The 22,664-nt window shown below is 43.5% G+C and overlaps 1 protein-coding gene and 1 long non-coding RNA gene across 2 annotated transcripts; both read left to right on the forward strand.

The window, feature by feature from the left end:
* The first annotated feature begins 6,615 nt into the window (after window positions 1-6,615).
* LOC134177470 (uncharacterized) lies at window positions 6,616-15,923 on the forward strand. The gene is made up of 7 exons (XM_062644250.1): window positions 6,616-6,760; window positions 9,241-9,330; window positions 9,409-9,501; window positions 9,574-9,702; window positions 9,915-10,052; window positions 10,118-10,234; window positions 15,735-15,923. The coding sequence occupies exons 1-7, from the start codon at window positions 6,650-6,652 to the stop codon at window positions 15,855-15,857; spliced, it is 801 nt and encodes a 266-aa protein (XP_062500234.1). The 5' UTR covers window positions 6,616-6,649; the 3' UTR covers window positions 15,858-15,923.
* Window positions 15,924-20,741: 4,818 nt separating this feature from the next.
* LOC134176641 (uncharacterized) lies at window positions 20,742-22,085 on the forward strand. The gene is made up of 3 exons (XR_009969314.1): window positions 20,742-20,934; window positions 21,760-21,914; window positions 21,999-22,085. It is a non-coding gene; the product is annotated as an uncharacterized LOC134176641 (long non-coding RNA).
* The last annotated feature ends 579 nt before the right edge of the window (window positions 22,086-22,664 follow it).

A 22,664-nucleotide genomic window follows, 5' to 3' on the forward strand; every position in this document is an offset into this window, starting at 1 on the left:
TAAAATTGCAATACTTGCCTACACATGTGCACATGGATGTGTTGCTTGCACAATAAGTGTGAATGATGATTTAGTACAATTGATGGTTTCAGAGCACTTGATTTCTCTAAGTGAAATTTGATCACAAACTCATCACGTGATTTCTCAATTTTAAATGTATATACGTATAGTTTTTGGTAATTATAGATCAACAATTTTGATAGAGACAAAAACTAAACTTAGCGCAAGAGATTAATTGTAGATTTAGCTAGTCTGCAAGAATGAACTTGACGATGAGCAAGCATGACCTTACATTGAAAACGGACCTTCGCTCCGTGACCCTTCCGGTGTCCGTGACCCTTCCGGTGTCCGTGACCCTTCCGGCCATTTTAATTTTCAAATTTCAATTTTCAATTTTCAAATTTCAATTTTCATTTTTTATTTTTAATTTTTCAATTTTTTGTCAAAGGTTTTGAAATATTTTGCTGAAAAAATTTAACTCGGCAAGCAAATTTTATGTTTCATTTTTGATTTTCATTTTTCATTTTTCATTCTTCGTTGTTCTATTTTTAAGTTTCTGTCTTTGATTATATTTGGTTGAGTTGAATGTCACAAGAATTGAACGCAGCAAGAACGAAAATTGAACGCAGAAAAAAACAAAATTGAACGCAGCAAGAACGAAAAATGAAACAGCCTTGTGCAAATTACGCAGCAGGGAGTCTGGTGGAACGCGAGCCCTAGTCATAACTCAACGCAGTAGGAGTTGTTTTTCATTCCAACGCGTGCTGCTGATTGGAAGGGGCGGAGTGAATCTTCGACGACTTCCGCCCTATGACGATCTCTTGCAATCTCCGCTCTAACGAGAAGGGAATCTCCCACTTCCCCAAAAATAATCAATCTCAGGTGCGATCAGCCATTGCTGATGAGCACAGTACATATGCATGGTATATGAATTTATCTATTACCATATATAGCAACAATCTAGCTAAATCTAAAACTCAACAAAATTCAGTAACTATGCTAGAGTCGTTCAAACTCAACTAGGCTTAATTAATTAATTAACTACCAGGCATTTTATGCAGTACACACAGCAACTAGAAACAAAGATGCGCGGTTTGCTGTTCTACACACGCGCGCCTACGTGCAATTCAAGCAATTCGCTCAATCGATCAACTCGGGAGAATCTTGAGCTTGTGTCCTTGCGGATGGCTCTCTTCTCACTGCAGATCTAGACCTGCGTAAGCCGGACGACTGGCCAAGTACCTCGGGTAGCTCAGACTCGGTTGACTCTGCGCCGTCACCGTCGCTGTGAGCGAGGCTACCACCCACTCAGTAGCGTAGCTAGGCATGAGGCAGTGAGGCAGTTGCCTCGGTAGGAAAAATGGGCGTGGCATTTGTCACGTGGTCACTTTCAGGTCACACTTCTATCACGTGTCTGTGCTTTATTATGGCAGAGCCGCCAAAGAAGAAGAGAAAGCAGCTGTCTATTCAGTTGGCCTTGGGGTAAGCATAGGATACTAGACTGTGTTTTACGTTGGGCGAGGCCCCGTTGTAGTTTGAGTTTGTAGGATCACGTGTCATAGTCTCCCCCATGCAAGTGCTCCCCAGTCACTGCCATCTAGCTCACTGGTGGGAGTGCGTCCCTATACTCAGGCCTATGCATGAATTATCAGTCCCAGTAACTTTTATATTAATAAAAAAATTAATATTAATATCAATTTGCCTCGGTAAGAAAAAAATCCTGGCTACGCCACTGCCACTAGATCACTTACTTGCTTGCCCAGCTCTGTCAATTCGTCCAAGCTACGGAGAGTTACGCAGAGTGGACCGTCATCCCATGTTGTATTGCAGAGAGGGCAACGTCGGCCACTTGTGACTTGCCACCGCTCTACGCACCGCTGACACCCAAGCCACTGCCGACAGCAGGTGGTGATGTTTGCCGGAGGTCTTGTAAAGAGGTGGCATATTTGGCACTGAAGAACCTTCGCTGTCGTTTCTGACAGTCTTCTCGACCGCTGAGAACGTCGTCTTGGTCGCTCTTGTGCATCGATCAAACGATCCATTTTGTCCTCTACGTTCTCCAAACGATTGTGCAGTCGATCCAGACTGGTCTCTACGCCACTTAGCTGCGTCTGTACATCGTCTATTTCGCCTTCCAGTTTCAACCAGCCGGCGTTACTTGTGGCTGTTAAGTTGGAGATGCCCATAGACGTTGTCTTTCTTGGTCTTTCAACTTCTACGGGCGGTGTTGACGCAGGCCTCTTTCTGCTGCCGAGAATGGGTGTGTTGGCTCGCGCCGACTCCATATATCTTCGCATGGTCTCCAGGTCGGAATGCAGGACTGCTGCTACTTTTCGTGCAGGAGATTTCCAAAATTCAGCATCTAATAGATAACATGGAGTATAGTTACAAATACTTGGTACCGTATACGTATGCCCGTGTGTGTCTGCATGTGATAGTGCATGTGCGTGTACGTATATCTACGTACGATATACAATATATATACATACAGACTCGATCGTGAGTGCAATCTATGTCAGTGAGTATGTTTATACCTCTTGTTCCCTCGTCATCCTGGAATGGTACAGCTCGGCTGTCCACCAGAATGATTCTGTCGTCTGGTGGAATGAGCTCCTCAAATCGCATTTGCACCAAGTCCGTCATGGCCGACAGACAAATTTCTGACTCCGCGATGCGGATAAATGTCGAAGACCTCGCCTCTGCCAGTTGGAGCTTGTTGTTCACTACTTCTAGGAGGCAAAGGTCCACATTTTTCTTAATGTATCTGCTGGTCGCGATCCTCTGCTTTCGGCTGCTCGGTGCAACCGACCTAAACGCGGACCACAAAGAGCGCGACGACTCAGCCGAATACGGTACTGCAGGTGTCCATGATGTTCCAGGAGCAGGCGTTGATGTATACGTCCATGAAGTTGCACGAGCAGGCGTTGATGCAATAGCTACAGATGATCTAGACGTCGTCCGTTCGCTGGCAAATCCTAGTACTGGATTGCGAATTTCAGACGCGGGCGCAGCAGCGGATAGACTGCCAATAGGATCGCCATGCAGCTTGTACATTTGTCCAGCAGTCAACTCGTCAAAGAGACCGTCAGACCCGGGAAATATTGCCGAGCCGACATCTGTCTCCAGGTAGACGGCATCCACCTACAGCGCAGGCAAGAAATAAAACTCCTACATCGATCGATATACTATCGATATACTATTGTCAAACACGCACGGCCTATAGTAAAACTAGTCTAGTTTGGTACTTGCAGCTCTAGCAACACCGTGAATGCAGTTTAGACAGCTAGAGTCTAAATACCTTGAACACTTGTGACAATCGGTCACAAGTCACATCTGCCACCTTCAGTGCCAGTTCTCGGTCACCACTGAAAACTGTTATTAGGTCGCCACGTCCAGCCATGTTCACAGAATCGTTCGAATGCACAACGGTGTCTGCACCAACCGCTTAGATACAGTAGACATCGGCGATCGACACGCCTCTCTAGGTATGTGAAGCATAGGCCTCACACTCAGTCTTCGCAGGAGTTCATAATTCGTTCCTGACGACGACCAGCAATTCCTAGGCAAACTCTCTGGCGGCTGACCTCCACAGGAGTGAAAACGTGAGAGTTCCTGGTACTCGGTCTACGAAGCCACATTCACGTCTCACTTGCAAGTGGTCGCCTATTGCGTATATAGTGCTCTTCTGCATCGTATATCTGCTCTCTCCTGTAGCGTGGAACCGAACAGTTCGAGCTCCTAGGGTTAGCGAGCTGCTAAAGACAGGAAACGCCTAACCGCTGCTAATTAGCGGTCAGCGGAGAATACCCTCCGCACCACAAACAAGACCAAGACGACGTTCTCAGCGGTCGAGAAGACTGGCAGAAACGACAGCGAAGGTTCTTCAGTGCCAAATATGCCACCTCTTTACAAGACCTCCGGCAAACATCACCACCTGCTGTCGGCAGTGGCTTGGGTGTCAGCGGTGCGTAGAGCGGTGGCAAGTCACAAGTGGCCGACGTTGCCCTCTCTGCAATACAACATGGGATGACGGTCCACTCTGCGTAACTCTCCGTAGCTTGGACGAATTGACAGAGCTGGGCAAGCAAGTAAGTGATCTAGTGGGTGGTAGCCTCGTTCACAGCGACGGTGACGGCGCAGAGTCAACCGAGTCTGAGCTACCCGAGATACTTGGCCAGTCGTCCGGCTTACGCAGGTCTAGATCTGCAGTGAGAAGAGAGCCATCCGCAAGGACACAAGCTCAAGATTCTCCCGAGTTGATCGATTGAGCAAATTGCTTGAATTGCACGTAGGCGCGCGTGTGTAGAACAGCAAACCGCGCATCTTTGTTTCTAGTTGCTGTGTGTACTGCATAAAATGCCTGGTAGTTAATTAATTAATTAAGCCTAGTTGATTTTGAACGACTTTAGCATAGTTACTAAATTTTGTTGAGTTTTAGATTTAGCTAGATTGTTGCTATATGTAGTTGTCACGTCTCTACACACATAGGGATTCGGGGAGGAGCTAAGATATTTTTAGAAGTAGTCAAATAGAGTTGCAGTTGCCGGTGAGCGTGAGTGCGAGCGAGAGTGTGAACGAGAGCGAGAGAGGAGAGGAGAGAAGAGAGAAAGAGGAGAGGGGAGAAGAAGAATCAGACGGAGATAGTCTGTACGAAGGACATAAGCACAACAGACGGAAGGGACAGAGAGAATCGGTGCTTACTGTTATAATTATTAAACTGTCAGTTACGTGGTGTTGGAGAGCTTGTGCGCGTATATACACGATTGCACTCATATATAGTCTGTAACATTAATTTAATCATTCACTGCGAGTCGAACTACGTCGTCTTCCGTGTACGCCGAAAAGCTCTTGGATTCTCGCGCGCGACAGTGGTAATAGATAAATTCATATACCATGCATATGTACTGTGCTCATCAGCAATGGCTGATCGCACCTGAGATTGATTATTTTTGGGGAAGTGGGAGATTCCCTTCTCGTTAGAGCGGAGATTGCAAGAGATCGTCATAGGGCGGAAGTCGTCGAAGATTCACTCCGCCCCTTCCAATAAGCAGCACGCGTTGGAATGAAAAACAACTCCCTACTGCGTTGAGTTATGACTAGGGCACGCGTTCCACCAGACTCCCTGCTGCGTAATTCGCACAAGGCTGTTTGGTGCGTGACCATTTCGTCCATTCCATTTTCAATTTCCGGCAACAATTGAATATTGAATTAGAAATTGAAATTGCCTACAAGTTGCTTGCAATTTCAATATTCAATTCTATTGAAAATTAAAAATTGATTGATCGACGGACTATAATTATTTGCGGATTAAAATGAATATTGAAAACACATTTAATTTTTAACCAATTTCCTTTTTCAATGCAATTGAATATTGAATTTAACATTGAAAATTGAACTAACGTGCTTGTAATTTCAATATTCCATTGCATTGAAAAAGGAAATTGGTTAAAAATTAAATGTGTTTTCAATATTCATTTTAATCCGTAAATAATTATAGTCCGTCCATCAATCAATTTTTAGTTTTCAATAAAATTGAATATTGAAATTACAAGCAACTTCTAGGCTATTTTCAATTTCTAATTCAATATTCAATTGTTGCCGGGAATTGAAAATGGAATGGACGAAATGGGCACGCACCGCTGCGCTGTATTCTTACGCTAAATTAGTACCCTGTCCTCTTCTCGCGCGAGCTCCAAAATGGCGTTATAACACTAAATACCAAGATTGATATCAACATGACGCCTTACACTAAGAATTGGACGACCTAAAATTTTGGAAACTCGTCAAATGACGACAATTACACCCCCGAGTGGGTTCAATGCGTTGAAACATTTTACGGCGCCGGGTTTTCTTTACAGGATGAGAGAAAACTTGCAAGGTAACTTACTTAGGATGGCTCGGGAGGGTTTCGCGGAACCGTGATTATCGGGCTTCGTGCTATTATCTATGGCAGTCGCTGGCGGTCAGGCAGCCGGACGTCGGTCTACTGAAAGGCCAGAGGTCCGGTAGTTGAAATAGCAGGATTGAGGTCTAGCTAGTGTCATTCACTTGCAAGCATATCTATATATTCCACTCGATCGTGTACATGTCGAGCCTGTTGATTACGTACTCGATCTACGTACTGACTGCTTTGTGACTGTTGGTTCTACAGTGCATTTCAGTCCTCTGAATTTTCGACTTAGCTAGCGAAAAAAAGGTCGCACAGAGTCGCCAGACAGACCACTGTGAATCTCTCTGTTTTTCAGTTATCATTGTCGTGGTTTCCAATTAGCTGCGTGTATGTGATGTTATTGTCTATTGATAGAGAGTCACTTCGTGGTAGATAATGGAATTTTGGGAAGGCTGGGTGGGGCGTGTTGGATGCCAAAGTCTTACGCAAACATAACATGGCTTCTATCTACCTCAACAGCCATCAGGTTTGCAAAAAAAGGTGTCCTCGCATTGTCAACTTTAACTCAAGTGAAACCCTCGAGAACACACTACTGAGACATTAGTAGATAGTGAACTCTTGTTTGGGATGTGGATATTTGACCTTCTGTTGAGACCAAGCATGATTAGTCACCACCTCAGCCAAACCATCTCCGCCTACATCCTCTGGAAAGAATGTAGGCGGAGATGGTCTGACTACGCAAGACTACATCTCTTCTTCATGATGTCTCGACTCGTCGAAGCTGCCACGTACGCTCCAGAGTGGGTTCGGTGCGTTGAGAAATTTTATGGTGTTGGATTCCTCAGCGCAGGAGGCGAGAGAATATGCCAGGTAATCCCCTGTCAGCCGCCGAGTGAGTGTACTCTCGCAGTGCTCGAGTTCTGTCTGTACTGGCAGCCTTGCGCAACCATGCTGAGCACACGCTAAAGCGTGCCAGTTGCAGGAAACATGTGATGGCATGATCTCTAATCTAGCAAGGTATGAGAGACGAAGGATGTAGACTGAGATGGTTCGAAAGGATGTAGGCGGAGATTTTCAGGAAGGATTTAGGCGGAGGTAGTCTGGCTACGCTAGAGTAAATGTTACAAGGCCGAGTATTGATCTAGAATTTCTGGATTAAAACTTGTCCGGCCATGTCTCGGCTAGTCAAAGCTGCCAGTTACGGTAAGTACGCTCGCGAGTGAGTTCAATGTGTTGAAAAATTTTACGCCGTCGGATTCCTCAGTCCAGGAGGAGAGACAACTTGCAAGGTGCATACTAAACTTTAGGTCACCTCGGATTGAGTATGTTGTATACATACGTGCCATCAGTCGGGTCATACCAATTAATATTAATTCATGCCGTTCGCGGAGTTTACTCTAGGCTGCACGCCGTAAACACTGCATTAGAAGTTGGGGTATTACGCTCGTGCACGTCGACCTCTTTCTGCAAATGTGTTGCTTTATCCTGCTAGTTGATGAAAGTTGTCTGGGTGTAAATGGTGTCTAACGTAGTTAGACAAGGTTGACCTCACCCCGTGACCCGGTGCGCGTTGGGTCTTGGGTGGTACAAGAATTAGGGCAATGCGCTTAAGTTAGCTGACGTTGGCGCGTCAATTCAGTCTTAGCTTTCGCGCAGTTGCGACACAAGCTCAGATTTGTTTCCCCCTCCCTTCCCCAGTCCCCTACTTTCTCCGTTAGCTCCCCATTTCAGGAGGCCGACGTGACAAGGTTCGGAGGTTGGAGTCCGGATCCAAGACCCTCCTGCTTATCTGCACGAAAACAAATGGCAATTTGGGCGTGCGCAGTGACTCGGGCTCCGCCCTAGTCCATCGGCCAGACCTTGGTAGCCTCGTACCAGACCCTCTCGCGCTGCCGTTGAACCGGGCACGGCGGCGCGAGGGGGTCTGGTAGGACGCTACACTGTTAAATGAGAGTGGTTTTCCCAACTTTCATACCATGGGATGATGAGCCATGGCATAACTCCAAACATAGAAAAGACTGGGAAATGAATGATCGCTGGAGCTAAATTCTAGGGATATAAACATATTCGTACCATAGACAACTCATCAATTCTTATTTAGATCATAGCTCAATGTATAGATCTTACCCTGAAAGATCTCTTAAAGAGTCGATTGAATTTTATTTGGAATCAGAGCCAGTGGAGCACGCCATGCAAGTGTTTGGTTGGCTACTTGTAGTGTAACCAAGCCTCGCCCATAGCAAACGTAAAAAATAGCTAAAATAATTAAACACTTGAACCAATTCTTTTGGTTTTTGAAAGTTCTCGTAATGTAAAAGTCCGTTAGCAGAGTTCATCTTCAAAAGTTGGGTAAGACATGGCCCACCTGGCCTACCCTGCTCCTGCGAATCTGCATGATCTTACGTTGTTGCACTTAAAATCAATTTTCTTCTCCGTCTTCTGCTCCAACTGTCTTTGATCGAAATTTATCTTTTGTTTGGAGCTCATTGTGTGGCAGCTAGTACTTTTGAGTTTAGTTTCCATGTCTAATTCTTTATGATATGTGATCTGGGGAAACCACAAACAGTATCCGTCATATGGATATTATCTTTACTTGTCCAACTCGACTATAGGCCTATTCTATATCTGGAGACAAGGATGTTGGAAGCAAATTAAAAGTGGAACGGTTGTGTGTGTATGTATGTGTGTGTGTGTGTGTGTGTGTGTGTGTGTGTGTGTGTGTGTGTGTGTGTGTGTGTTGTGTGTGTGTGTGTGTGTGTGTGTGTTTGTGTGTACTGTTTCTGTAAGGAAAACAACATCATCTTGTCACAATTATAATAGGATGGTCTTTCTTGAGTAGCACACTCTTCTGAATTCGTAGGTTGCACAGACTAGTTAAACTTGATAATTAATTGGGTTATAACCAGATGAGTTGCATGAACAAAACTTGTTTTAATACTGTTTTGTGTCAGCTGCATGCGTTCTGTATGGAGTCTACACAACACAGAGTGGAAGAAAGTGAATTAGGACGTACCGCGAATGTACCGGGTTTGTACAGCAGCGAACTATCGTTGACTTAAATTTATGTATTTGCTGTCACATATACTTCTGTTACTCTGTTGTCACAGTTTGACGTCTTTTTCCTATTTGTAATTAATATTACTGTTTTGTCACTTAGTTAATGGCTAGAAGTTGTAGGTTTGTCGCACACAAATATAGACGTGGAATACCCTAGTTTTTTGCATGACGTTGATTGTGCACACATATAGTTGCTGGTTCTGTTGCTCTGGTTAACAGCATGCTACTTCTTGTATATCAATTAGAATACAAGATTTGAATTGATTGGAATCATTCTAATATTTATGTGATAGGATCTTGTTGAAAGGCTTGCGGTGAAAGAGGGTGATTCTGTGTTGGATGTCGGATCAGGATCAGGAGGAATGGCTTTCTGTCTTGCTGAGGTGACATAAACTTAAACTGTAGGAGCCGCCCAAGTAACGACGTTACGGAGGTAAATAAATAATGTTGTTGTCGTGCAGAACGTCGGTGCTACTGTTACTGGTGTTGAATATTCTGGCTCGTTGGTGACACTAGCAAGGCACAGAAGTGAGATGAAAAGTCTAACTGACAAGGTACGTGTATACAACAACTGTGTTGCATTTACTGATTTACGTTTCACAAATTAATAAAACAGTTGTTCTCAGGTTACGTTTATGGAGAGAGACATGAGGAAGCTAGACTTCGAGCCTCAAAGTTTTGACGCAATTTTGTTTTGGGGATCTCTTGTGCACGTGAATGCTGAAGACTGTCTTCCAATGTTTAGAAAAGCTTATGTGAGCTTCTACTGTGAATGAGTTTCTTTGCTAATTGTTGTGCTACTGTACCACATATGCTACAGTCCGACTGAAATGTTTTCTTAGAAATTGAAAGAAACACATGAGCACCTGTTAGTATGTGTGTGGGTATATGTACAGTTTATTTGTTGTTAATTAAGTAATGATACACTGCTGATGACTAGAAGAATAAATTAGTTCAATATTTTTAGGATTGGTTGAAACCTGGCGGCAAACTGGTCAAGCAGGGTTTAATGCGGTCTGAATCCGATGGCACAGTGACTCAGAAGTTCAAAGACTACATCACCAGAATGGGCTACAATCCCATCACATACTCAGAATGCATCCAGGTATAGCAGAGTGTACGTCCGTGTATTTTAATCAATTAACAAATGATGTACATATTTAATTACAGTTTTTATCCTCGTCTGGTCTTCAACTGCTAGAATTCGAAAACCGACGTGACTTCTATATACAAGACTGTGCTGATACACTAGACAAAGTAAAGAAGAATTGGGACGAAATCATAAAGGTTTGTCTAAGCTTGAAATTCATCTCATGCTCATTAGCTAATTTGAGATAGGAAAGACACCACCACTTAGTCTTGTGACCAATACCCGGAAAAGCCGAAAGAGCAACGAGACCCTTCATGCACATATTGCTTTTAGACCCAATTCAAACATTCCGTTACCAAAGCTTTGGTCGCTTTAATTCGCACTGAAGACAAAGCTGACTGAACTGCTTCTATAACCATAACCTATATTGGAGGGATCAATGAGGTTGCAGTAGTAGATAGAACCCTAGATGAAGGGCTCTGAGCGACCTAATAGTCTCGCGTGGCCAGACTTTTGGCATATGTCATCCTAGGCGTATAAACCACTGGGGCAACGGGGACCATCGGGCCAAGACCCCCAATCAGCAGCCTATGGTCACTGATGTAGCTTGCCAATATACACTTGCTTCGTGGTTATTATATATTGTTACTCCACGAACCCGCCAACTAGCTACCTCTACCCCGTATATCCCCATTCCCTTATCACTCTACTCTAAACTCTACATCCTCTTCCCTCGTCCCAATTAAACGAACACAACACCAAATAAAGTTGAAACACACACCAACTACTTTAGTCTGACATACATAGATCTGTAGTCCTTCAAATGTACCGGTGTTCTTAACTCTCTCACGCACTGGCCGTTGTGGTCGTACCGAAGTCTCTGATTCATTCCCCTGCTCTTTCTTCTCCTTCTCCACTGGACTATGCACAGATTGCGGTGTCTGTCCATCCGCTACACCCATTGAATCCTTTGTCTTCGATGTCCTCCCTTGACCGCATCTCTTCACCTATCTCCAACCCTTGGTACAGTCTGGTGTCTGCAGCATGTCTTCTTATAGTCCTGTCCCCTCTCCGCACAATAACCTTAGGTCCTGTTCTGTCAATGATTTCATAAGGGTCTTCTTCGTAATTCGTTGAAAGTTTAGTCCTTTTCTTTGTTCCACTATGACTCTGCCTCCCACTTTGATGTCGTCTCCGGCAACGCAATTGCTGCATTTATTCGCGGCGCTTAGTGTTTTTTCTCTTGTCCATGTCCCGAATTTCTCCATCTAAACTTTCTTTCACAGACGGAACAGGAAACTTGCAACGAATTTCCGATCGAGGAATGCCTCCACTGGACGGACAATGAGACGTTGTCCTGTAAGCAAAGAGAAAAGTCTGTAATTCACGTCTCCAGTCTTTCCCCTCCGCATGGGCGATCTTCATGGCCTTGAGGAGATTCCCATTTTGCCGCTCCGCCTCTCCGTTTGCTCGCGGCCACAAAGGGTGTTGTTGTTCGGTGTGTTACGCTATATATAGGCTCTCAAAAATTTGTTAAAACATTGGTCAATAAACTGGGGTCCGTTGTCCGTAGTATTGTAATCAGGTGAACCGTAACAAGCAAAAATCCTCTAGAAACTCCGAATTATGTTCAACGCTTTGACTTTCCGCAAGATGTCGATCTCGTAGAATCTGCTGTAACAATCAGCGGCAACAAAAATGTACTCTCCCGTGGGCATAGGTCTCAGCAGATCTGCTGCTACACTCGCCCATGTTCCTGTGGGAAATTCCTTTCTTCTCGTGGGAAGAGGTCTGCTCGGTAACTGAGTGAGTTGGCAGCCGTGACATATGTCCTTTAAACTTCCTCCATCACTCTATCAATCCCCGTCCACCATACCTTGCTTCTTAATCGCTCTTTGCACTTGGATATTTCTTGATGGCCCTAGTGAGCCTAATCCAACGTTCTCTTTCGAAATCCTGTGGTGCTACAATTCGACAACCCCGTCGGACGACATGACCGACTGTCGTCAGCTCATCCCACACATGCTTATAGTCTGTTGGTACCGCCGACTGGTCTCCTCGAAGAACGGCGTCCCGAACACGCTGTAGTTCTGAGTCATTTCTTGAGATTTGCTCTATTTCACGACGGGTAATGGCTACTTGGCATACCACAAACTTGATGTACTCATCAAATTGAGTTTCACGTTCAGCAGTAGCGAGGACGACCAAACAATGGGTCCGCAAATTGTATTTTTCTGGCTTGTACATCACTCGGAAATTGTATGGCTGCAAGCGAAGTACCCATCGTTCAATTCGAGCTGAAACTCTTTGGTCCATAAATGATTTGTAAAGGCTTATTTTCCGGTACTAACCGAAATTTTCTCCCGTAAAGACACAGTGCAAATCGTTCACACGCCCATACCAAGGCAAGTGCTACCTTTTCGGTGTGAGACTTCCGCTTCTCCACACTAGATAAGGTCGACTAGCATACCCAATGATGCGTGGTGTTTCCTCCTGCTCTTGAATTAATACTTCTCTTAGTCCTACTGGACTGGCATCAGCAATAATTGTGGCGTCAGCTGCTCTATCAAATATTGCCAGACTTGGTCTTTGCCTCATCATATGTTTCAATTCTTGGATCTTGGAAGGATTTAGTCTGTTCACGGCCCCACTTAAAAGCCCGCTTGCTCTAGTGCATTGTCGAAGGGACACTGTTACAGCAGCTAGGTCTGGTAAAAATTTCGAACAAAAATTTACCAGTCTCAGAAATGACGGCACTTCACTGGCATTCTCTGGAGGTCTGGTTGCATTAATTGCCGCTACTTTGTCTGGCATCGGCGTGATGCCATTCCGAAAGATCGTATTTCCCATGAATTTGTCAGGATTGAGCGTCAATCCCCTCTCTCTCTCATTCTCTTCATTACTGCCTCTAAGCGCTTACTATGTTCTTGTTTTGTTGTCTCGTGCACCAGTATGTCATCTGAAATATTTACAGCACCCTCACACCCTTGCAACGTCTGCTGGATAATGCTTTGATACATTTCCGAAGCCGCTGAGATTCCAAACATAAACCTTTTGTACTTGAACAAACCCCTGTCCGTTGCAAATGTGGTTATTCCTCGTAAAACTTCATCTTGCTCAATCTGATGATAACCCTATTTTAGATGTAACTTGGAGAAAAACTTGCTATGGCTGAGCTCCTGAACCTCTTCGTCCACTGTTGATATTGGATACCGTTCTCTGTAGACTGCTTCATTGGCTCGTCGCATGTCAACACATAGTCTGACCTCACCGTTTGTCTTGGGAGCCACTACAACAGGGCTGATGACGTTGGTCCTTGAGCTTCTTCAATAACGTCAATGTCTAATAACGATTGTAAGTCTTTTTCCACCTTTGCTCGAAGTCCAAAAGGAATCCGTGTGGCTGGCTGTGCAACTGGTTGCATTGACTCGTCAAGATGCAGTTCCAATTTTGAAATCTTTCAGTTTCCCTAACCCAGTGAAACATGTAGCGTACTTCCTTCGCAAATCGTCATAGGTATTCTGGTGTTCTTCCTTTCTGTGTCCCGATCCTAACAGTTGTAGCGCCTCCGAAGTTCCGCCACCTAACAAAATGGAACTGTGACCCTTCAGAACGACGAAGGCTGCCTCTATTTGTTTTTGTCCCGTATTCACTTCTGTTATGAAATCGTATACAATCTCCAGTCACTATGTTGCTCCATAAGCAAACAGTACTCTGTGGGTTTTGTAATGGATTCCCCTCGTTTTTTCAGATTCTCCCATTGGGTCACTGACAGGATGTTACAACTTGCACCACTATCAATCATGACATCTGTAGGAAGGCGTTCAATTTCCATTGTAGTCGTGCAATTCTTTTGGTCTACCGTAAACACGTACTCATCCTCGTTGTCCTCCGTTGTGTTATGCTCTCCAGTGTGATCCTCGGACACAAATGGGCCTTTTCCTTTGCTTTGCCGCTATGCTGAGTCTTGCATTGCCTTACATAATGTCCCTTCAACTCACACTTCCGGCACACAGCATTATTTGCTGGACAATTGGGGTCATTAGCCCCGTGGCCTTTCCAGCTACACCTGTTACAGGTTGCAATCGTCTGCTCCTCAATTTGCTTGTGTCAAAGTGTTTTTGGACGTTCTTTCTCCCTCACTCTGTATGCCTTTCCTGTTACTGGTTCTGATTTCGGCATGTGTTCTGCTATCTCCCTTGACTGTACACTCCCACTGACTCAAGCGTTCTCGCCAATGACAACGCTTTGTCAAGGTCAGGCTATTCCTTCTTCCAAAAGCTTGAATCGGACTCTGTGGTTCTGACGCTTCTCCACCATTTGGTCAATGATGTTCTGCTCGCTGTCTGAAAACTGACAGTGACTAGCTTGTTTCTGTAGTCGGCCTACAAACTGATCAATCGTCTCACCTACTTTCTAGCTGATTTGACGAAGACGATACAGTTTATAAAATTTATTCACAAGAGGCATGAACTAACCATCAAGCGCTCTGATGGCATTGACGTAAGTAGTACCCGTATCAGGCAGTGTCTCGAACACTTCTTGTACCTGCGGTCCTGCGCCATGTAACATTAATGCCCTCTTCCTGGCATCATTCGTAAAGCCTTTTTCATCAACGTAATATTCAAGACTGCGGTTCCATTTTTCCAACGGAGGCCTAACTCAACGTAGTCTTCCCCCGAACAGACAAATCTGCTCACCAGTGGTATCTCCATCATGTCGCCAGTTGTTGTAGCCTGCCAATATACACTTGCTTCGTGCTTATTTAGAATATATTGTTACTCCACGAACCCCGCTACCTCTACCCCGTATACCCTCCATCCCCGTATACTCTACTATAAACACTACAGTCACAATATTATTTAAAATGCTACCTGAGTCGCCCAAGCCGTTCTCCGCCCAGGCTGGGCTGATTCGACTATTGCTAGTTAATATCCAGTTGAAGACAAATGAAAATGTAACCAAGTGTCCCCTTCGCGAGAAATTAGCAACTATCCGGACAGCAGAAACCCGAAAGTTACGTGTAGTTATTTACTCACCCGGATAATCGGTTCCCCGTATATGTGACCACTCGCGCTTTATTTTGTAGCTGAAGCTGACAATCCTTTTGGACGTCGTCAGTTAGAAGATGTTGCTGCCGTTGTAGGAAACAGCTGTAGCGAATGTGGCAACTTTTCGATACGTGAACGTGGGCAACGAAGGTAGGGGTCTATTTTAAAAACCCGGATATAGTCGAAAATACCTTGCTGTATCGACGTCGTGGATAATAAAATGACACGCTCAGTGTGTACCGTCCGAGGCCAGAAATGGCCAGTTTAACAAAATCTGGTGGATCTTCGATGCGTCGTTCTAGAGAAACTCGCGCACGAGTGGAGGCGGGCTCGATCGGCAAGAAATCGCGTCGCCCCAAGATATCTCCGGCGACACCTTTACTGGTTAAGCGCGATCGATTCGGCGTGCTGGGGCAAACTTTGGTGGGGTGTAACTCGCCGTTTTGGAGATATACGAAACACACACACACACACACACACACACACACACACACACACACACACACACACACACACACACACACACACACACACACACGTGCCATAGCTATACGACACATACAAAAGCTGCCACATTCTAGATCGGCTCAGTGAACATGCATGTACAACTGTGAGCATGTCCAGCCCTGTATGTCGTTTTGGGTAGGATGTATCAAAGGAGACATTGGAGAAAACCGTCTCGTTTTGGGAAGAGAAGCGTCGGTGGGCGGAAGATGGTGTGCTGTACGTTTGCCTTTTGGTGGCTCAACGACCACTGCAGGAGGATTAGTTGTTGCATGCATTGGAGCGTATTCTAAGTGTGTTGTGCTGAGTCAATTTCAACTTGCAACTAACACTTAAACAGTGACATTGCTGAAGTTGTTCAATATATATATATATATATATATATATATATATATATATATATATATATATATATATATATATATTTATATATATATAAGCAATTACCATATCTTATACATGCGTGTGTGTTTGTGTATGTGTGGTTGTTTGTTTGCTTGCTTGTTTGTGTGTTTGTGTGTGTGTGTGTGTGTGTGTGTGTGTGCGCGCGCGCGCGTGTGTGCGTGCGTGCGCGCGCGCATGTGTGTGTGTGTGTGTCACTGTATGTGTGAAAACACATCGATGTCTAGGACAAATTCTTGGTTTCTGAAAAATAGAAATCAATTCAGTGTGGTACAGTACACACTGTACTGCACCTCTTCGACGTAGGTCTTAATTAATGCGTTGAAAAAAATTTACATCGTCGGATTCGTCAGTGCAGGAGGAGAGACAATTAACTTGCAAGGTACGTTGTCTACGCGCCATCGGTTGGGTACAGTACTGTAATCAATTAATATTCATGCTCTGCAAGCTGCACTAAACCAGGGGCTTTTGTCATTGTAATCTGTGAATGAAGCAGCATGCACACATGATCACGACAATGTGTATCAAGCGAGTTAACTGCAACACCATTCTATAGAATTTCTATACTTGCAGGCAACTAAAACTTAAAATATTTTCTTTGATCATCGTCCAGGATTAGAGGGTGATGCCCCCTAGTCCCGATATTGGAGGGACGACTGCCCTTCCTTCACCGGCTCTACCGACCTTGTAAACAATTTTTCACTAACTCTTCCTACGGCTTAATGCTTGAAGAGAAGCATTAAGTTTGTTTATACGGAGTTTATTCCAGGCTGCGAGCTGTACGTCTGAAGTCTGTAAAATTGCAACATTTGCTTACACACATGTGCACATTGATGTGTTGCGTGCACAATAGGTGTGAATGATGATTTAGTACAATTGACGGTTCCAGAGCACATAATTTCTCTAAGTGAAATCTGATCACAAACCCATCACGTGATTTTTTTAATTTTATATATATACAGGGCCAGATCTAGGAATTTTTGAAAGAGGGGGTTCACCGTTAGCAGTTATTCATAGCATTACTAATTTTCTCTTTTCTATTGAAATTATATGAAATTATTGAACCACGCCTATTGGGAAAGAGGGGGTTCCAACCCCCTTAAGCCCCCTCTGGATCCGGCCCTAATATACATGTAGTTTTCGGAAATTATAGATCAGCAACTTTGATAGAGTCAAAAACTAAACTTAGCAAAAGAGATCAATTCTAGTTCTAGCTAGTCTGCAAGAATGAATTTGACGATGAGCAAGCATCACATTAGATGTGAAGGAGTCCAAGATCGAGCACTTGACTTTGGATTGAAAACGGACCTTCACAGCTAAGTTGCTGATCCGACTTCCTTATGAATCATAGTCATCCGACCCCCTCTAATCCCCAGCATGTGAGTCTGATTTTACAATTTCCATCTCGATCTCATTCTTCCAATAGGTTAGAGAGTATACATGGCGCTGATGGACGTGTTGGTGTCTTGTGCTACCGTTGCATGGTGACAAGTAGGATTGCATCGATGTTACTGTATGGCTGCATTCATATGAGGCTGTGCAGAGACTGATGATGACGAACCTCGAAATGATACCACCAGCCACGAAATGGCTGCTTTGTATTGCAGAGATTCAGAAAAAATGATGTCACCTTCATAATCTGTGGCAAAGTACATACATTTCGGGATCACCTTGCCTTTTTACAGCCACCTTGCAAACGTACGTCGACATTTGAGATGAAATCTATATCTATAAAGGAGAGTGGTCTGTCTGTCTGTCAGTCTGTCTGTCTGTCTGTCTGTTTGTGTCTGTCTGTCTGTCTGTCAAACACATTTATTTGAACATTTTATCTATCATACATTTCCACAATGCAAATAACTATGTATGCTGTCCAACTACTATCAATGTTCGTGAACTAAACTAAATTCAAAACAAAACTTGAAGGAACTAATAACTATAAAAACTCTACAAACTCTAAAAGCAGCTAAACTACGTGCAAAGCCTTAGCTCAGTGTCAGCTAGTGGCTAAAGTACTGAGTGGCATAAAAGTCACTTCTGTTGACTCCAGTCAATGAAGATGACTTCTTAGAGATGACGTTCGCATTGCACTTTTAGAGTTGGACCGAAAAGCGTTTGCTCCAGAAGTCGATAAACTCCGCTTCATTTGGTCTTCCGGCTTCATCTGATGACTTCTTTGCTATCTTTTTAAAGAATTTCCATGCATCAAAACCCCATGCTCCAAAGTGTTCCATTACCAATGGAATTGCACTGACAATTGACCCTCCTGGTAGTTGTTGTTTGTTATATTTTGCTCTCTTCCTGTCTGCTCTCCTGTCTGCAGCTGCACCATCAACACCAGCAGATGTACGTGGGGAAGATGTCACTGCTCCATGGGTGAGCAAGGGAGATGTCGAGATCTGTCTTTCTGTCTCTCTGTCTGTCTGTGTCTGTCTGTCTTTCCTTCTTTTATTTTGAACATCAATACTACCATACAATGAATATCAGTAAAAGGCATCACAGCTAAATAGTGAGTTCTCGACCCATTTGTCAAGTTACACAAGTCACAATAATGGAAATAAAGTTGTAGTGAATAAGTATCTCTCATACAGTCAATGTTCTTCACTTCACGGCTAATCTTCTTTGACAAAACTTTAGCAATACATGATTGCAGAGGAACTGATAAGCATCGCCTACAATAATTCTTGAACTGGTCTCCTTTTTTCTTGCCAGATTCTTCTACCGATTTCTCAGACGGTTGATGGAGATACTTGTGAGCTTCCCAGCCCCAACGACCAAAGTGTTTCAGTATAAGTCTGTCTGTGTATCTGTATGTAAGAGAATATCTCTTAATAGAGAGCCGGTGCCATCAAATTTTGTATCAGATGGTGCTTTACATTGCAGCTTTTGATAGTTGTGCTTCACTGGTATAAATAAATTCCGGCCTTATATACCACCAGAGACAGAAACTGCAGGGTCTGTCGTTGACTGGTCAATGTTAATAGTGTAAGCAATGTTTCTGCCATCATCGAGCCCCCACTCGTACAACATAGCCTACCCTAATTGAATGGAAGCAGCAAAGGAGTGGTGTGTGTGTGTGTACTGTAATAATTCTGAATGCGTAGATGTAGCAGGCCTCTAAGTAGCGACCAAATTAGTCGCCATGGCCACTAAATTTTTCAGATGGCGACCAATCACAAACAGTTAGTCACCAGTGGCTAGTAGGTAGTAAACCCAGTTACAGAGCTCAGCCAAGTGTAAAAAAGAGAAATAGAAGCTCCTCTCACAGTAATCAAATTATTACAGGGTTTGTGCGTCGTGTATCCATATGCTGTACGTGTACGCTTCACACATTGCACGAGGTTGGCCTGACCAAATGGGATAAGATGACAGTGTGCAAGCTGAATACATCCGATTCTCCAACGTCAGCACTGCCTCTGTCTTGGAGTCCGCAGACTATTTCGGTTGTCCTGCAAAGCAGAATGTCCGACGTAGGACTTTTGTAGGACTTTGTCAATACTATTATGCTGGTTCTGGCTATCACAAGTGCTGAATGTGAACGCAAAATAGGATTACATCAAACAGACGTAGCTCTCTGTCTACAAAGACTGTCGAAGACCTTATCAGCATTAAATCCTTCCACCCAGAATCAGTGACCGAATTGTGGACTTCAAGTGGTCAACGAAGAGGGTCACACACTACATGTCCAAGAAAACTTTAGTTGTTATTTTATGTCATAGCTGGCCTTGTCGACCATTTTAAAATTTGCTACTTTTAAATTCTGACTGAATACGATGTAGAGATCTGTGGATCATTTGAGTGTGTCTCTGTGTACGTCTCAGGCTCTGTGTCTGTGTGTGTGCCCACATTTGTGTCAGTGGTGGAGACTAATTTTCATGTCATCATTATGACACTTGGCAATGTCTATAATTGGCCACTAAATTTTCATCTTGTCGAAAGTGTTTCTCTTACTGGCCAATGGCTAGCAGAGCTAAATGTAAACTTAGAGACCTGTGTAGAAACTAGTCAAACTTGACAGTCATAGTCTAATTAGATGAGTTTGCATGAACAAAACATGTTTACTGTTTTGTGTCAGATGTGTTCTGCATGGAGTCTATACAACACAGAGAATGGAACAAAATGGAACTTAATTACCGTGATTGTACTGTGTTTGTACATACAGTACACGGTGAACCATCACTGACCTATTGTATTTGCTGTCATACTTCTGTTACTCTGCTGTCACAGTTTGACGTCTTCATTTCTTTTCAAAAGGTAAATAATAATAATAATAAAGATAATGACGTTTTGTTATATAGCTAAAAATTTGTAGATTATGGCACAATGCAGTGTCTTAGCATATACAAACTATAGACGTGGAATATCTTAGTTGAAGTTGACTGTGCAAACATGTTGTTTCTGTTGCTCTGGTTAACAGCAACTAATCAGTGTGTACATTAATCAGAATACAAAATTTCAATTGATTAGAATCATTCTAATGTTTCTGTGATAGGTTCTCGTTCAAAGGCTTGCCGTGAAAGAGGGCGATGCTGTATTGGATGTCGGATCAGGATCAGGAGGAATGGCTTTCTATCTTGCCGAGGTAACATGAATAGAAGCTGTAGAAGCCGCCCAAGTAAAGGATATAAATAGATAATGTTGTTGTTGTGCAGAACGTCGGTGCTACTGTTACTGGGTGTTGAATATTCTAACTCATTGGTGACACTTGCAAGGCACAGAAGTGAGATGAAAGTCTAACTGACAAGGAACCTATACCGGAAACAACTGTGTTGCATTCAATGATTAATGCTTCACAAATTACAATAGTTGCTCTCAGGTTACGTTTATGGAGAGAGACATGAGGACGTTAGACTTCGAGCCTCAAAGTTTTGATGCAATTTCATTTCGGGGAAGTCGTATACGTGAATCCTGAAGACTATCTTCCAATGTTTAGGAAAGTTTATGTGAGCATCAACTGTGAATGAGTTTCTTTGTTGTTGTGCTACAGCATGCTACAGTCTGACTGTAATCCTCTCTTAGTAATTGGAATAAAACATACATTCTAATACCCCATTCACACGAACACAGCTCCAAACTGAGCCGAGCCGAGCCAAGCCAGCCCTTGTTCACACGACGTTCTGACAAAGCAAGCCAGCCGAGTGTTAGTAGGCATGTCTCTTGGTGCGCACGCTAGATACAGACGTCGTCATGGAACAAGCTGTCCTCGCTTACTTCTCGCTGGCACTAGAACAGTCTGCGGAAATATCGAGGAGAAGTAGCAAGCATAGACGTCGACGTCGTCTTCGTTTTGACAGGCACTACACAACCGAACCGAACCAAACCGTACTGGCATGGCAACTTGAAGTGGGCCAACTCAGCACGGTTCGGTTCGGCCGGCATTCACATGACGAAGTGAAACCGAGCCAAACCGTGCCATACTGTGCTGGCACAGTTACAAATGCTCGTGTGAATGGGGTATAAGAATACGCATGCACACCTGTTAGAAATTTAAATTTACATTATATGATATGTATATATATATATATATATATATATATATATATATACACACATACATTTTTATAATTTTATTTTTTTATATATCACCATCTACAGCACCGTCGGTAAGCCCCAGAACACATCACTACAATATATACATACATACCTACAGTATATACATTTGAGTATTTTATGTGACTTTAATTTCCGTGGGTATACAGTTTATATGTTGTATATTAATGATTTACACTGCTGATGGCTAGACGGATAGAATAAATTGTAACTTTTAGGATTAGTTGAAACCTGTACTGGTGGTAGACTGGTAATTCAGAATGTAATCCGGTTTGAATCTGATGGTGTGGTGACTCAAGAGTTCCAAGACTACATCACCAAACGGGGATATAATCTCATCACATACTCACAATACATCCAAGTATAGCAGAGTGTACGTCCGTATATTTTAATCAATTAACTAATAATGTACATATTTAATTTCTGTTGTTATCCTCGTCTGGTCTTCAACTGTTAGAATTCGAACACCGATGTGAATTCTGTATACAAGACAGTGCTGATACACTAGACAAAGTAAAGAAGAATTGGGACAAAATCATAAAGGTTTGTTTAATTAAGCTTGAAATTCATCTCAATGAGAGATAGAAAAAGACACCACCTTGTAGCCTCGTGATAGCCTCGCCACAGACACAGTGTAGATTGCAGTCCCGGATGGATGTAGTGGTGGTGGCAGTGCATCCGGGACTGCAATCCACAGTGCGTCTGGGGCAAGGCTAACTACTGCAATCAACTCTGTGCTTAGGGTGAGGCTAGCTTCTGCAAAAGGCGAAAGGTCACGAGGCTGAGGACATGCTCACGCTGACGAAAGGTTGTGAGGCTGGGACATGCTCAAGCTAGCGCATGCGCATTTTATGGCTTTGGATATAATGTAAATCAAGGAACTTTCATACTCATATTTTAGTACTTCTGCTATGAAGTAGTTCATACACGTTATTTAGCACAGGACATCAGCACTGTACTGTAGCCGAATACAAGTGCTATCTATAAGTTAGTATTCATGTTATTTTAGTACAACCAGGTATCTGTACGAAAATAACAAAAATTTCATGAGCACGAAAATTTCTGGATCTACAGTATAATTCAAACAGTCTGTAACCGCGAAGCCTTGGGCGCTCTATTTTAC

Source organism: Corticium candelabrum, chromosome 3 (assembly GCF_963422355.1).
Source record: "Corticium candelabrum chromosome 3, ooCorCand1.1, whole genome shotgun sequence".
NCBI lineage: Eukaryota > Metazoa > Porifera > Homoscleromorpha > Homosclerophorida > Plakinidae > Corticium > Corticium candelabrum.